Raw genomic sequence first — 17,468 nt, 5'->3', positions numbered from 1 at the left:
CATATTAGTTACAATCCTTATTTACGCCCCTGACCAGGAGTGTAGCATAAATCTTACCTTCTCCTTCTTGTCTAGTTTGCAGTTTAATGGGATATCAGCCAAAGATGTAATGCAAAGAAAGTTATTTCAGAAGTGTACGCATCTTTTGTACTACAGTGTATTGTCTCTGGGCGGTAAAGTAAACACAAGACGGATCCATTTTTCACATAAAAAATCAATGAAATATTCTTGTCGTAGGAAACTATTATGTGAATTATCAAAATTATCAAATTTAATGCTTTTAACCTCCTCGGATACTAAAAGAACACTGATGCATCTATTATTGTTTACAAATTCCGCCCAAAGAGAACTGGTTTCAATTTGTACGCAGAGTATACACGACCGCAATTAACTTTCCTTGCATTACACCCTTGATATCAGCTATCATTGGACAAAACGCGGTTGAATTTCACCAAAAAGATCGATTAAATTCAGAGAACATTTTAAGCGTGAATTTCAGTCTGAAGAAGAAGAATAATACCTGTTTCATCTTTTCTCTTCTTTCTCTCATCATTGGTTTCATCATTATTTTCCTCAAGTGAAAGATTCTCCTGAAAAAAAAACTATTTTTTTTCCAGTAAAAGATTCTCCTGAAAAAATTTTTTTTTTTTTTTTAAAAATGTGATCTATTTTTTCCCCTCTCTAGAAGTATAAATAGATAATAGCTTTATATTTGGAAGAATCTGGAAAGATGTTCTGACCAAAAAAATCTTACTAACATTATTGTATTTTAAAGTTTTTAGGTAATCCTAATTCGAGAATCTATCTAATCTATAAACTGAAACTTTTTTTACTTTCCAGGGGGTGGAAGGCTTAGCTCGCAAAGGTGAATCATAGTTTTCAATTATTATCTCCTATCCCTAAAGAGGATACTGCATCCCTATAAAAATTCCAGGACAATATTAGGAAATCAACAAGGAACGCATATGTCCCTAGTTTGGACCGCTTAGACGTCTAGACGAAAATGCGGGAAATTTAAAAATATTTTAAAGAAGATTTTAAACAAAATTTGTTCTTTATCTGCCAGAATAAAAGAAGTTCTAAAGCTAACAATGGTTGTTTAAAATATTGAAAAGGAAACTAGGAAACAGGGTCAAACTCATATCTTTCATTTTATTACAAGTATTGTTACGCAAGCTGTATAAATTTTCTTTACAATACATACATCCTACAGTATACAATGAGACTCATAAATCGGTGGAATAGGAAGACGACATTTCAGCAATCTTATTAGTATTTGATCTTCTTATGTAGCAACACATATTACCCATACCTTGAAAATTTCCTAGTAAAGTGAAATGGGTCTGTATAGTGTACATTTTACGATTGCTTTGTGTCATGTTCAAATTGGTATATTTAAAATCATAAACCACCTTTTTTGGTTCTTTCTGTATAGATCATACAGAAATCATAAATAACGTAATTATATCTTTTGTTCTAATTAAAAAATATATATATTTTAAAAAGAAGAAGATAATATTTATTATAAGACTTCCGTGTTGAATTTAAAGAAGCTTGAAGATGAGTTTGCAAAACTCATTCATCCCTTAAATATGAATGACACCTAAATTTGTTTTTCTTCTCAATTGACAACATGTTTATTATTGTTAGAATTGTGTCATATAACTGTTCGAATATGATGATGTGTGAGGCTAATTGTGACGTCATTTGAGGATATTAGGTAATGTTACATCGTCTATACGCAACATCCCCCCTACTGAACTTCTGACCTACTAACTTTCCGACCTATTGCAATATCGGACCTACGCCAGCTGTTTATTTTAGTATTATTTGAGGGTTAGGTTAGGTTAAGACAATTTCTGGGCCGAGCGCTGCGGCTAGGACAGGCTAGGGGGCCGAGCTCCGCGGCTAGGACATGCTAAGGGGCCGGGCCCTGCGGCCACAAGTCCATATAGTAGCTGTAATACCACTTGCTAGTAAGTCGGATGTGTGGTATAGCGGATTTGGCGTAGGTCAGAAGTGGAGTATGGCGGATATATGTAGGTCGAAAAATACACCACCTTTTATCTTTTACCTTTTATGCTTCGAAAACGACATTTCCCGCACATTGGAGCGCATCTAGAGTAAGCAACATTATTATACAACCTCGTTAAAACCGGGGATGATAGTTTTCTACCTGTATGCTCAGGTAGCTGTACAACTGTTTACTAATGATGATATACTATAGGTTAGGCCAGAATCTGCTTATAATAATCAAATATGCAGTACGTTTTCGGTATAGTTCCCGGTCTATACAATAAGTAAAGAATTAGCGTACATCATCACTCTATACACTATAACCTCGTTGGTAAAACCCTACTATTATTTGGATTATCATTCCCTCCTTGGCTTGAACCAATATAAGAACTTGGCTTGTCAAACACACGATGACATTATCACATTCAGGCATATTGTAACTTAATGATTCATTTGCTCCTTCGAAGGTATTGCAAATAAATAAAATAAAGAACGTAAGAATATTAACAAATTATGAAAGACTTCCTGTTTTCTCTAACCTTGATTAATATTCCGAACCCACATAATTAACGCTTCAAAGACAATGCACTCTGTGTCTATATTGCACGTGACGTATAATCAGTCTACTGTATACTTTTTAACCTTTTTATACGCTAAGTCTATGATTATCTTATTTGTATACAACTCACACGGTTACTCACAAAAAATTAGTCTTTTTCCGTAGATACAGAGCGTCCAATATCATATTAGATTATCTCCAATCGTTAACGCAAAAATACGCACTAAATACTGCAAAAAATATTCTATTGCCCCTATTGAAGTTTTTAAAATGATTCATTCTTCTTAAATTTTCTAATTTGTCCCCCAAACCGTAATTTAGACCCATTGACGCGGTTTAATTTGATGTGGGACACCCTGCAGTAATTTAAAACGTAGATTCAATTTGGTATTTTGCGTTATTTGATATAGTTTGAATAATATTAAATGAAACTATAATTCTCACTCGCATTTGCTTGTATAAACATTAATTAATATAAGACTGATTTTGCATGACTCTAACTATAAAGTCTTATATTTTTGTAACCCTTGTATGTTTTCATCTAGACCTACCTTCTCCGTATATTTGGCATTCTTCTTAAACAAACTTGCGCGTTATTTTAGTTCCAATTCCAATTTTGTTATTTTTATTTATGATGACAGCATATTTTGATGGCTGATAAAAGTCAAATCAAATTTACTATTTTAAGAATGTTAAATAAAATTTGCAATTGGGACGGTGTTATTTTGAATTCTTAATGGTGTATTCAATAATGATAAAAGCGTAAGTTATGTATTATTATGTATGGATGGAGTATGCAATATGCATGTTTAGTTAAATTACTCGAGAGTGTTTCCTTGAATACGATTTATCCATGGTTTCCCTGTCCATGTATTGCAGTGTGGTCTCTCATTGTTAAACTTTTTTCTGCCGACTCATGGTGTACACTGTTCCGCATGTACAATACAGGAATTAAAGGGAAAATGGAATCTTTGTATCGGATATTGAATACAAGATGGTGGGGAATACAAGATGGCGGGGATGAAAAGATAGTGGAAGAAGAAAAGATGGCGGGGAATAAAAGTTAGCAGGGAATACAAGACGGAGGGAATGCAATATAGCGATGATGGAAAAATAGCGGAGAACAAAAAGAAGCGGGGAATAAAAGTTGACGGGAAATAAATGGTAGCGGGAAATAGAAGATGGTGGGAAATACAAGATAACGGGGAAGAAGGTAGGGAACACAAGATGGTAGGTAATACAAGATGGCGGGGAATACAAGATGGCGGGTAATACAAGATGCTGATGTTTGGAAGATACCGGAGAATAAAAAGATGGCGGGGATAAAGGATGGCGGGAAATAAATGAAAGAGGCCGTACTGAACCCGGAACCAGCTGATTCAATCAGAATATTCAATATCATCGTTGTAGAACTGATACCACGCACTGAAACCTCTAGTGCATGACACAACTCTTAACATTGTTATGATGTAGATGAAAAGATGAAAAGAAAAATGTTTGACTATATAGCTAGGGGTTGGTCCATGTTTGGTTTTAATTATTGGTTGAATAGAATATTCTGAATCAAATGTATAAGCAATGAGTATATCTTACCTTAAAATATTTATTTAGAAGTTTAAAAGTTTAGATTTAATGCTGAGGGATTATTATAAAAATTTCGGAGTTTTGGTATGACGTTCGGAAACTAGTTTGTATATAGTACACAGCAAACACGTAGTTGGAAGTTGGATATCAGATTGGAAATTCTGAGGTAATTAGATTAGAAGTACAGAAATTAAATTAAAAGTGTAAAGATTAGAGCAGAAGTACAGATATTAGATTAGAAGTACAGTGATTAGATTAGAAGTTCAGATATTAGATTAGAAGTACAGAGATTAGATTAGAAGTGCAGATAATAGATAAGAAGTACAGAGATTAGATTAGAAGTACAGTGATTAGATTAGAAGTTCAGATATTAGATTAGAAGTACAGAGATTAGATTAGAAGTACAGATATCAGATTAGAAGTACAGAGATTAGATTAGAAGTATGCAGAGATTATATTAGAAGTTCGGAGATTAGTTTGTAGGTTCGGAGACTAGTTTGTAGGTTCGGAGATTTGTTTAAAGTACATGAAATAGATTCTAAAATTAAAGATTAGATTGTAAGTTTGAAGATTAGATTAGACGTTCGTAGAATAAATTAGAAGTTCAAGATTAGATTTGAAATTAGAAGAATAATTTTTAGATGTTTTAAGATTATTTTAGAAGTTTTGAGATTAGTTTTGGAAGATGTAAGATAAGTTTAGAAGTTTGGATACTAGTTTAGAAGTTCTAAGATTTGTTTGGAAGTTCAGAGATTAGATTATAAGTTTGCAGATTAGTTTGGAAGTTCGTAGATTTTTAAGAAGTTTTGAAGATTTAAGATTATGGATTAACGTAAAGATGGCAAAATATGAAGAAAAAAAGTTTCCGAATAAGTCAGAAACTTTGGAGATTTGAATGCAAATTAGAAGTGAGTAGATTAGTTCTCGAGCTAATCAGCTCTGGGTCAAAGTTGAAACAGATGCAATTTTCCGCAATTTATTCCAACCAAACAAAGCGGAAGGTCCAGCAAAAACACTCATTATAGATCATAGTGATTAGGTTTAAACCTGGAGAAAGAAAGCCAAGAAAGAACTAGGAATGATAATGATATGATAAGACGTAATCCGACATTCACATTCCAGAGGGCAAGAACTTTAATTCGCTAATAAAACTGCGGAAGGATAAAATCAGAGGAGGAGGGAGGGGCCTGAGGAAGAGATTTGAGAAGTAAATTAGTCTGTACTCGCCAAAACATTGTATATTTATTTGCCTTTTAACTGTTTGAGTTTGGTCTCGCTAATGGGCTTTAAAAAATACTTTAAATAAGAAAAAGCGATAAACTGTTCACAATTTGTTTGTGTTTAGGACTGAAAACAATCTGACGAAGAACATTTTTAAATTGGCTTCAAAAAATTAGAAGATCAATTTTAAATTTAGATTTTATCAGTATAGGTACAAAGTAAAATTCAATACTTCATATTTATGTCTAGATTAAGGAATAGAATTCAAACCATTTACAATACAACCCCCCCCCCCCCCCCCCCTCCTCCTTGTTCATGACAATGCAGAAAATCCTCTTAATAAGGACTAAATTGATAATAACTGCTCATTTTTCTCCGAACTAAAGAATAATTGACAATTATCAGAATTATGTCTGATGGTATGTCCTTGGTTTTATTAACATAACCTTAAACCCCCTCTAGCATGGTCATATTAACTCTAGACGCCGAATATTTTTATCAAGCTTATAAAAGGAATTGCAGGTCATGCCGCAAACTTTTATTTTCTTATCCCTATATCTTTGCAACCCAATGTCGTAGACCTTAGATATTTAAACTTTAAAATATGTTTAATCAAATAATTTACGTTTGAAATGTAAAAAATTTACAGCGTTCCTTATCTTGACTCAATTCCTGAACAGGAGTGTCTGAATTTGATAATTTTATAGTTTAACACGTTTTAAATCTTAATTAAACTGATATTCGTTTTTTATAGTTTTAACCTGTGCACGTTTTTAATTAAATGTACAAAACTCATTTTTCTATAGAGTTACTGATAAGAAAAACATTCTTCATATTCAACCAGAGATTTTCTTACTTTTGGGTGTATTTAAAAACTAAAGGAGTTACTAGGTCGCAAATTCGTACTAGTAATTTCGTATGATATGAATATTCTTACTTATATCTAGATTGAATAGTGTTACAAAAATAGATTATCAAGTATAGGTGGCAACAGAGAAATGGACCAATTATACACTACGTCACAAGTGTCAAATATAACAAGGAACACAAAATTTTCTCACATTAGTTGACATGTTTTCCAAGATTAAATAAAAAAGTGTAAAAATAGAAAATAAAGAACACATCAAATTGCACTTATTTTACTGTAAGACAATCTATTTGGTGTTGCAAGTTTGCTCTTGAAAACATTGGGGCCGTTATGGGTTTGTAAATCTGCTCAGTGAATCCCATTTTCTTCAATTCATGACAACACCGCGTAAGTATGGGACGAAGGATAGTTTTCTCTCCCCATCCCTTAGAATTTGGCTTGTCTTGGTGTTTGTCTGTCTGTTTGTTTGTATCCAATAAACGTCAAAACGGCTGAACCGATCGGGCCCAATTTTTTTGTGGGACATCATGTGACCACAGGAAAGGTTTATGAATGATCAAAATTTCAAATATTTGTATCCATCAAAATTCGATCTTCATTAAATTGTTGAAAATTTTGAAAATCCACGAAATTTTTTGTGAAAATCCGCGAATTATTTTTGTTTTGTTTTACGATGTACACAAAGAAAACATGTTCACAATTAATTTAGAAGATGGGCGCGAAGCGCCCTCTAAGGCTAGTCCCATAGAAAGCTTTAAAAGTTTCAGATTCTGATACAGATAAAAATAGTACAAAATGTTTTGGCTTTTGAAACTATCAAAGTTTCAGATTACCCCCCCCCCCCTTGGAGAAAGTCTTTTATACGCCCCAGAGAATAAGAAAAAAGATAATTACTCACCAGACATGTTTCCGACAAATCGGAAGAAAGACAAGTAAAATCCTCCGCTAGAATGTCATCTAAGAAATCGTCGCCGCTTCCTTCCATTTCGTCGGAGCTGATCTTCTTTTTAGTTTTTTTAGCATTCTCTCCACCAGAGCTTTCTACATCTTCATCGTAACTTTCTTCAGTTTCTTCATTGCTTTCTGTCTCCTCTTTTCCAGAACTTTCTTCTTCTTTTTCGGAACTTTCTTCGCCTTTTTCGGAGATTTTCTTTTCTTTTTCTTCTATTGTATTATTCACTGACGAACTGTTTACTATTTCTAAGGAGGATTTTTCATCCTCTAAATCTAATTTAATTTTTCCCTCACTTTCATTTTCACTTTCTTCAAATGTATCAGTGTCGATTGTATTTCCTTCAATTTTAGTATTTTTATCGTCTGCAGTCATATTAGTTACATCTTCAAAAATAAAAACTGGTTTTTTTCGAAATTCAGTATTAGAAATTTAGGTATCCGCTATATATAGTTATTACGATTTAAAAAGAGGTTAACAGTTTTATTCCTTTGGTTTTTAGATTAGTTATTGTTTTGGGTGTGGTGCTCTTTCCCATCTCCAAACTTTTCAGAAACATTACTTTTTCTTCTTTTTCTTCTTTTTCTTCTTCTTCCTTTTCTTCATTATCCATCTTTTCCTCTTCATCTTCTACCTTTGTCTCGTTTTTCTCAGTTCGTCTTTTGATTATTATAAAAATATTATAATTTAATATTTCACTTATTTGGATGAAATTAATTGTCTCAAACTCTATTTTTCTAATCATTTTCAATCTGATGCCTTGGACTTTTGTGATTTTTAACAATACGTTCTGCTAGATCAAAAATCAATGGGTTAAAAAGTAAAATTTAAACTTGTTCGTAAGTACAAACAATTGTTCAGAATTTGCAAACTTGTTCATAATTTCAAACTTGCTTTTAAATAAAATCTTGTTACTACAAACATATTCATGAATAGAAACTTGTTCATAAATATAAATTTGTTCATAAATAAGAACTTGTTTATAGCGTGTTCATAAATATTAACATATTCAAAAATGCAAACTTGTTCTTAGATACAATCTTGCTCATAAATGAAACTTTGTTCATAAATGAAACTTTGTTCATAGATAAACATCTTCATAACTACAAACTTGTCACACATACAATTTTGTTCACAAATATAAATTTGTTTGAGAATTCAAAAAAGTCCAAATTTAGCTTAAAGATGTCTGATTTTGTTGCACTTTTTCGTTGGTTGTTGATTGTGCGTGATATATGTACTCTTGAGTTTACGATACAAGTTGTAACACAAGATTCAGATTTGTGGTTTAATGGCTGAACCAGGGAAACATTATTTAACTTTCTGTTCAATGTCACGTCTGGCAATTAACAATACACAATCAATAAACCCCTCCCCCCCACCTCCCTTTCCTGGTCCTTGAACAAAACACTATAAAAATACCCCTCCTCCTCCTCCTCCTCCTTACAGTTTACCATATGGGCCTGATGCAAGGTGTACAAACTAAACCAGAATCCAGTATTATTTAAAGAGAATGTTCGCTAAAAATCTAAAGGGTGTAACAATTAATCTTGTGAAAATTCTATTCGATGTTTCTGCAAAGAGTATTTGACAAAATCTGTCTCAACCAGCCACAAAATTGCTCTGTCTGTACATTCAAGAGAATGTGCAATGTGCATTGTGCAAGTTCCAACGTTTTGGGTCCCTTGGGAACAAAATTAAAATTGAGAACAGATAAAACTGAATATATATTTATGTATATGCATGGGGATCAAAACAAAAAAATTAATTTTTTGTCACAATAAATTTTATAATTATATCTTTGCAAATTTCAAACTTAGACTATTTGATCTAACAGAATTCATAGTTTAAAATATTAATGGTCTATAGCATCGGGTTGCAAAGATAAGAGAATTATAGAAAATCCGTTTTTGTGGCAATAACTCAATTTCTTTTTGTTAAAAACTATTTAGCAAGATTGTGTTGGTTTGAGTCCCTTTAAACTTTTCATAATATTTTTATTTCCTTGGAAGTCTTTTATAAAGAGCCTGTGTTGAAGCTACAGTGTCAAGTGTATTTTCCTGTAAAATATATTCATATATATTGATATCTACATATCTATATTGTTATTTTTTTTTTGATAATTTCGTAATATATGTAAACTGTCTTCATTTTATGCAATTGTAATTGTAAATGCAATTGTAAAAATTATATTATAAATGATAATAATGATATTGATAATAATTTAAAATATGTTAATACTTTTTATAAACTTTTTTAAAAAGATGTAGCAAATATTTGAGAAAGTAGAGAAGACAAGAATGTAATTAAAATACAAAAATTGACTTAAAAAACAGAAAAGACATTATTTACAAAAAATAAGATAATAATGATGAATATAAATATCAAGGGATCATTTTTAACTTTTCATTGAAACTGTTAAAAATGGATTTTAATCATAAAAATTGGAAAAAACTAAAAAATCCAATTTCTTTTAAAACTGAAGGGTGGAATAAGTTTAAAATTGAAGAGTGGAATAAGTTTAAAACTGAAGGGTGGAATAAGTTTAAAACTGAAGGGTAGAATAAGTTTAAAATTGAAGGGTGGAATAAGTTTAAAACTGAAGGGTGGAATAAGTTTAAAATCATATAATATTACCTTGTTAAATTGATAAGCTCTATAAACCCTGACTCCAGGTCCTCCAGGACTGTTTTCTAGATTAAATATTCAGTTTAAAACCTGGTAATAGTGCTTCACACACACATTATAGTTTGAACCTAGCTAGAGTAATTACATAGATAAAGATGGTTCTTCTCTTAATGTTTGCCGGAGGCAGAGCTTCTCTACGGTGGGTATACAGCTTTACGGCGGGTTAAAGAGCAGAGATGGCGGGTTTAAAGAGCAGAGGTGGCGGTTAAAGAGCAGAGGTGGCGGGTCAAAGAGCAGGAGGACTGAGTTTCAAAAGTGAGGCGGGTGGCGGTAAATCGTCGGGTTTAAAAGCTGAAATGGGTGGGTTTAAGAGGAAGGCACGGGGTTAGCTAAGACACGGTGCTGGGTCACATCGCAATGTTGGCGGTTTCCCAGAGCGGCGGGAGTGTATCATTACACACACATGAGAACTTAATAATATTTGGATCCGGATATTAAAATGGTTTGAATATTTAGTTCAGGCTTTCTGCAATAACCTAGATCATGAATATTGAAAACATTGCTTGAAACCAAGATGACCGATTTATGCATTTTCGAAATTTAATCTAAACTAAGTCAAAGTTTATGGAATGTGGACAATATGGTTTAAACAAATATTTTAGAAGAAAACCCGCAACATCTGGTGAAAAAATTTACCATTTAGTCTGTACAGTGCAGAGAGTACCAAGATAACGAGCAAATGAAATAAAGTTTCATCATACCCCCCACCCCGCCCGCCCCCTCGAACTGGTACACCTGTGGTAAGTAGAGGGAGGGTGCAAGGGGTCGGGAGGGGGTGTGGAGGTGAGGGAAGGCCCGCGTGTTTGTACATTTTTACACTCGAGTGAACATTCCGGGGAAATAATGTTTCCCTTGTAAACCGTAATCGAGGTTTGTTTATTCTAAAATTACATACATTACATACATTACATACATTACATACATTACATACTTTACATACTTTACATACATTAAATACATTACATACATTACATACATTACATACATTACATACATTACATTCATTACATACATTACATAAATAGCATTCATTGCATACATTACATACATTACATTCATTACATACAATACATACATTACATACATCACATACCTTACGTTATATACATTACATACATTACATACATTACATACATCACATACATTACATACATTAGATACCTAACATACATTAAACACTTTACATACATTGCATGCATTGAATTTCGGGATATATTTTATGTACATTGTACATTCTTGGTAAAAATAAGAATTAAAATTATAGAAAAGTCAACATTTGTTATGAATTTACCTCAACGCTGTGAATGCATGAAAGAACATTAAGAATTCAGCTTGCAAAATCAAATATGCAATTATGCAAAAATGCAATAAATTGCGTGGGTCGTGTTCAAATAATTCAAGCATTTTTAGGCATTTATTGTTTAAAAAATTTGTCAAGAAAAAAAAATTTACCGTTTATTAGAAATTCCAATGTAAGGAATTGGATTTAAGCAACATTATGTTTAACATCAGATTATGTTTAACATCAGATTATGTTTAACATCAGATTAGGAAAATTTGTTTAACTTTAAACAATTGCTGGGGAAATTACTCGTATGCACAAGCCAAGTATGCAACCGTTAAAAATATTTTCTTTCTTTTTTGTTTATCAGAAGATATTTGATTTTCTAAATTGCATGAAATTTTAAAACTACATAGAAAATTATAAACTTTAATTATGTGAATAAAAATTTTAAATTCTTGTCCAATTACCTTATCAATAAAAAAAACTATCCTAGGAGATACATTTCTTTTTGAAGCAAACAATCTAAAGCAAAATCAAGCCAACTTTTTACCATTTAAGGCCAACCATCCTAAAACAAAGCGTTCCCAACCAAACTAAACCATAGTAAAGCAAACCATCCTAAAACTAACTGTTCCTAACCAAACTAAACCATAGTAAAGCAAACCATCCTAAAACTAACTGTTCCTAACCAAACTTAACCATATTAAAGTAATTCATTCGAAAATAAACTATTCCTAACCAAATAGTCCAAAACCAAACTAAACTAAAATTTCACCGAGGCCAAACCCAAACCCAAACCCAAACTCAAACCCAAACCAAAACCCAAACCCAAACCCAAACCCAAACACAACCCCAACCCCAAACCCAAACTCAATCCCAAACCCAATCCCAAACCCAAAATCAAACCCAAACCCAATCCCAAACGAACAGAAAACAAAAACAGAATTCTACTGACCCAAAATCAAGCAATAGTTCAAATGTAAAATCTAAACAATAAAAAATGTATGACGGAACTAGAAATATTAGAATATAAAACCAAATTCAAAAATCAAAATATAATCCCAAATATAAAATAACTGAGCCCTAATCCCACAAAAAAAACATTTAAACAAAACATCAAAAAAAAACCTTTAAATCGTTTTAAATAATTTTTTCATTTAACTTCACCAAAACAGCGTTGGAAAAGCTCTGAACTGTGTCTTATTTTAGAAAGAAAAACGATTAATTACGATTAAGTTGACAACCTCTTAAAGGAACCCAATGATGATGATTTTAAAACATTTTTTTCAGATTTAAAAATACTCTTTATCCTAAAACCCTACCTGTACTAACTACTGGTGCATCTTCTCTACTGTTGGTTTTAATCTCCGTGTTCTCTTCCTTAAACACTTCTCCGTTCTTAACCTCCTCAATATAAATAAAAACTTCTTTCTCATCCTCTCCTCGATTCTCTCCATCCCTTTCCGTAATTTGATTGTTCAAAGGTTGGAATTTGTTGCTGAGACCCGGAGATAGGGTTGGATTGTGTTTACTAGGGTCTGGAGAAAATCTGGGGTTGAGGTAGGAATTGAAGGCTGTATCCGCACCGTGAACCTTTGTCAGTGGTCTGGGAATACCCTGATATCTGTGTAGTTCATCTCCAGATTGAAGCGGAACTGTTCTTCTCACATTCGGAAAAGGAGGAGGAGTAAAGACTGAAGAAATATAAGTTTCTGTATTCTCTTTCTCCAGTTTATCATTTAGAGAATAAATATTTGAATTAACCAAATTATTTGAAATGCGTTGAGAGACAGAATTAGCGTCTTTTAGCACTGGTTGGTTTGAATTAGAATTGATTTCATTGTGTTGAGTGCTGAGTTGAGATTCTCCGGGATAGGAGTGCGTTTCTCCAGGATAGGAGAGGGTTTCTACGGGATAGGAGTGGGTTTCTCCTAGATAGGAGTGGGTTTCTGCGGGATATGAGTGGGTTTCTCCGGGATAGGAGTGGATATCTCCAGAATAGGAAGGTTGAGAGCCGGAATTGGACGGTTTAGGTTCGGAGTAGGAAGGTTTGGCTCCGGAATATGACGGTATACCTTTGGGGTAGGACGGTGTTTTTCCGGAATAGGATTGAGATAAAGCAGGATGAAATTCGGGTGTTTGGGGATGGGATTGAATTGCTCCGGGTTGGGATTGGAATACTCCGGAGTAGGATTGTGAAAATCCAGGTTTTGGTTTCAGAAAGAGGAGTAGAACTAGATTCATACCGAAGATCATCGGACATCGGCACATTTTCTAAAAATATTAAACATAAAGTATAACAGTCATGAAAATAATTTTAAGAATTGTTAAAAATTATAATAATTCTAAAACAATATAACAATAATCATTAAAGTAGAAATGAAAAATAATTAGTCAATATAATTGAGAATATTGAACATGCTGGGTGCATGAAATATTGCATAGCACCTTGCAAGAAATACTATTTTTCCCCTAGTGGCCTAGACATATATACCTCTACTCAGCAATCTATATTTTATCAAAATTATGAATCAATTATTGAGACTGGGCCAACTTTGAAGTGTAGTGACTAGTTTTATAGGATTTTAGTACAATGCTAATCATGGAAAGAGCCGGAATAATTTTACAATTAATCAGACAACTTTACAATCTTATTTTACAAATATGATTTATGAAACGATAATCACAAATACTCCTAGTCCTGCCTTTTTTGAGCATTTAAAATTGACAGAGATATATTTGTAAAATCGCCTGATTAACTGTCAACTAATTCCGGTTCTTACTGATTATGACTCTGTATGTTATTGTAATATGCTTTTATGATTTCTATGCACAGTGGTCCAGTCGTATAGTATCATGATGTTATATAAAAATATGTGCATAGTTTAGTTTCCTAAAGCACAGTGAGCTAGACAGTGCATACTTTTAGTTTCCTAAAGCACAGTCGGCTGGACAGTGCATACTTTTAGTTTCCTAAAACACAGTGGGCTATACAGTGCATACTTTTAGTTTCCTAAAGCACAGTGGGCTAGACATTGCATAATTTTAGTTTCCTAACGACAGTGTGATAGACAATGCATACTTTTAGTTTCCTAAAGCACAGTGGACTAGACAATGCATACTTTTAGTTTCCTAAAGCACAGTGGGCTAGACAGTGCACACTTTTAGTATTCTAACGCACAGAGGAATAGACAGCAAATATTGCATAATTTAAATTTGTATAACGGACAGTGGGCTAGACAAGGATACTTTTAAATTTCTATATACTTTTACTTCTCTAAATAAAAGTGGAGATAAAGTGCAATCGTATAGCATCATACCATAATGCACACTTGAAGAGACAAAGTATTATAATGCACAGTGGATTGACATATCGTGTTTTAATGCACAGTGGGTTGACATATCATGTTTTAATGCACAGTGGGTTGACATATCGTGTTTTAATGCACAGTGGGTTGACATATCGTGTTTTAATGCACAGCGGGTTGAAATATCGTGTTTTAATGCACAGTGGGTTGACATATCGTGTTTTAATGCACAGCGGGTTGACATATCGTGTTTTAATGCACAGTGGGTTGACATATCGTGTTTTAATGCACAGCGGGTTGAAATATCGTGTTTTAATGCACAGTGGGTTGACATATCGTGTTCTAATGCACAGCGGGTTGACATATCGTGTTTTAATGCATAGTGGGCTATTCATATATATTTAAAGTTGACAATGCATAGTGTGCATGTTGACAATTTAGGTTTCTCTGAGATTTTTCCAGAGAAAACAAAAATAACAAAGAAAAGTCGATTCATAGATAAAAATTAAGCCAATTACAACTTTAACGAAGTTTGCGAAATTAGAAATTAGAAAAAATATTTTTTCAATTTTGTTCAAATAGAAATTTGCAGTAAACGAGAAACTTTGATTGCAGTATAAAAATTGCAAGTCAGCTAAGCAAGCCTAGATAAGACGGATGTGAAAACAAACCAATACATGACCCTCCCTCTCCCCGCTGGCCCCCAAGTTTGTCTTAAATATTCAGTTCCGGTCACTTTTTCTCCTACCTTGTTCCACATTGTTGAGATAGTTCATGTCATTTTAACAGTGTCCAGACAACATTCCCCGGCAGCAGTGCTTGGTTCAGGAGTTGATATCTCCAGGTTCTACTGGAGTTGATATCTCCAGGTTTTACCGGAGTTGATATCTCCAGGTTCTACTGGAGTTGAGATCTCCAGGTTCTACTGGAGTTGATATCTCCAGGTTTTACCGGAGTTGATATCTCCAGGTTTTACTGGAGTAGAGATCTCCAGGTTTTTACTACATACTTCAAGCTCTAACGTTTCATTTTATTTTAAACCCTGAAATTATGAGAAGAATGGATATTTGAAATGTTGACAGTTCAGATTGTTCAGAAATGCAGGGACAGAGCGAACAAAAGTTAGAGAATTTATGTAAAGTCAAGAATGATAATGTAAATCTATAAAATGGAAAATGGTTGTGATGAAAGTGTTCAAAATTTGTTGTATTTTTAATAAATGCTTTAATATGACAAAAATAGGAATGAGGGAAAAAGGAAAATTACGTAAAATACATTTCAAAAGTTCTGAAGTCAATTTTCTAGAAAATTCTATATTTCTGAGACAATTTTGTATTTGACTAAATGTATAATTTCTCCCCATTAACCCCGGTCATTTACAAGTGTAATTAGACCAAACCCAACCAGTGATTATGAATCGATTAATGGCTGAGTATCTACGGGTAATTACAACTTTTAAACCTTGGATAATTTCAAGGGTTAGATAGAAATATATCTAAAATAGGAGGAAACAATTTCACGTTTTAAAATCAGCGCCATTTTTTTCAGAATTAATCGTTCACGTGTAGAGGGTATTTAGTTTTATGATGATTTTAATTCTATAATTTTTTCAGATTATAGTTTTATTTTCAGACAATAACATTTTATCCCGGCTTTATAAGGTTCCCAAGCTTTAATAAAATTTAAATTCTTAAAGGAATAGTTTACAAATTTTGAAAGGGATGAAACATGTTTAGGAATTGATCAATAAAGTATTTGTTTTGAAATAATGTAAACAATAAACATTCTTCAATAAATAAAAAAGGAAAAAATCTGAGAAAACTACCTAAAATTGATTAACAGTCCCTCTAAAATTCAATGAAATGTTGCAATGAAAGAATTTAATGTTACGGGTGACATTTCTTTATGGTATAATCATGAGAAAAATTGTTTAAACACAACACCACGCGTTCACATTAATTACTAATTACGGTCAATTTAAAATAACAAAATTTACGAAAATAAAACATTATATTGACCTTGATGAAGCGTTCTTTTCCCCCCTCCCCCCTCCTACAATACCCATTGCGTTGAAATACATTCTTGAGGCAATTGTTTATAGTACTTCTGAAAGGTATCAATATAAATGGTTTAAATTAAAACTTGAGTTAGTTTGATCTTGCCCAGTACAATGACAAACATTTAATTGTTTAGTTTAAATACAGAACTAAACAAATCGTTATAAACATTATTTAAAAAAGTAGTATTGCCGAAATTAAAGTTTTGTTTTCTCACTTTTGATCTGCAAAAAAATTGAAAGGGATAAACCATAAATGAATTATGAATTAAAATATGAAATAATTTACTTTTACATATTTTGTATCAGGTTATCCAAAGAACCTAAAAATGTTGTAGAGGCTTTTCTGTGCTTAAGTGGTCAGCGATCGCAAAGCGCTTTTAAATATTGGATATGGTTAAATTCTTTAAAAGGGTCAAGAGCAATATTATCGATCGTTATGTGCATTTACGAACTAAATTTCTTTATGAAGGACAAGCCAGGTTTCAAGTTCTCATAAATGCAATTTCTACTTTTATGCATTTATTTATTTTTGCAGCAATACATTTTAAAATATGCATCCATGTAAAATATCAAAAATTGACATTTTTAACTTCACTGGACTCTTGATAAATTTGTCTTATGCATTTTTAGCATTATGCTTGAAGTTTATGCTCTATAGAACCACTTTTATTGATCTACATATATACTAGAACTCTTTAATTGATCTGTATGTTTCCCAGAGCTCTTTAATTGATCTGTATGTTTACTAGAGCTCTTTAATTGATCTGTATGTTTACTAGAGCTCTTTAATTGATCTGTATGTTTACTAGAGCTCTTTAATTGATCTGTATGTTTACTAGAGCTCTTTAATTGATCTGTATGTTTACTAGAGCTCTTTAATTGATCTGTATGTTTACTAGAGCTCTTTAATTGATCTGTATGTTTACTA

General features: G+C 32.6%; 1 protein-coding gene across 1 annotated transcript in view; it reads right to left on the bottom strand.

The window, feature by feature from the left end:
• Positions 1-15,557, bottom strand: part of LOC111695812 (golgin subfamily A member 6-like protein 6) — an 18,657-nt gene extending 3,100 nt beyond the window's left edge. Inside the window, exons 1-7 of the mRNA XM_023465253.1 lie at positions 15,230-15,557; positions 12,496-13,447; positions 9,838-9,893; positions 9,205-9,260; positions 7,690-7,859; positions 7,147-7,586; positions 521-590 (exon numbers count right to left, since the gene is read on the bottom strand). Of these exons, the coding sequence (XP_023321021.1) occupies positions 521-590; positions 7,147-7,586; positions 7,690-7,859; positions 9,205-9,260; positions 9,838-9,893; positions 12,496-13,447; positions 15,230-15,241 (1,756 nt within the window). The 5' untranslated portion in view covers positions 15,242-15,557. The remainder of the gene's footprint in view (positions 1-520; positions 591-7,146; positions 7,587-7,689; positions 7,860-9,204; positions 9,261-9,837; positions 9,894-12,495; positions 13,448-15,229) is intronic.
• Positions 15,558-17,468: the final 1,911 nt, after the last annotated feature.

The sequence above is a fragment of the Eurytemora carolleeae genome, unplaced genomic scaffold, assembly GCF_000591075.1.
Source record: "Eurytemora carolleeae unplaced genomic scaffold, Eaff_2.0 scaffold56, whole genome shotgun sequence".
NCBI classification, from domain to species: domain Eukaryota; kingdom Metazoa; phylum Arthropoda; class Copepoda; order Calanoida; family Temoridae; genus Eurytemora; species Eurytemora carolleeae.
The sequence above is the reverse complement of the archived record's forward strand: the minus strand, read 5'-3'. Positions and strand labels throughout refer to the sequence as shown.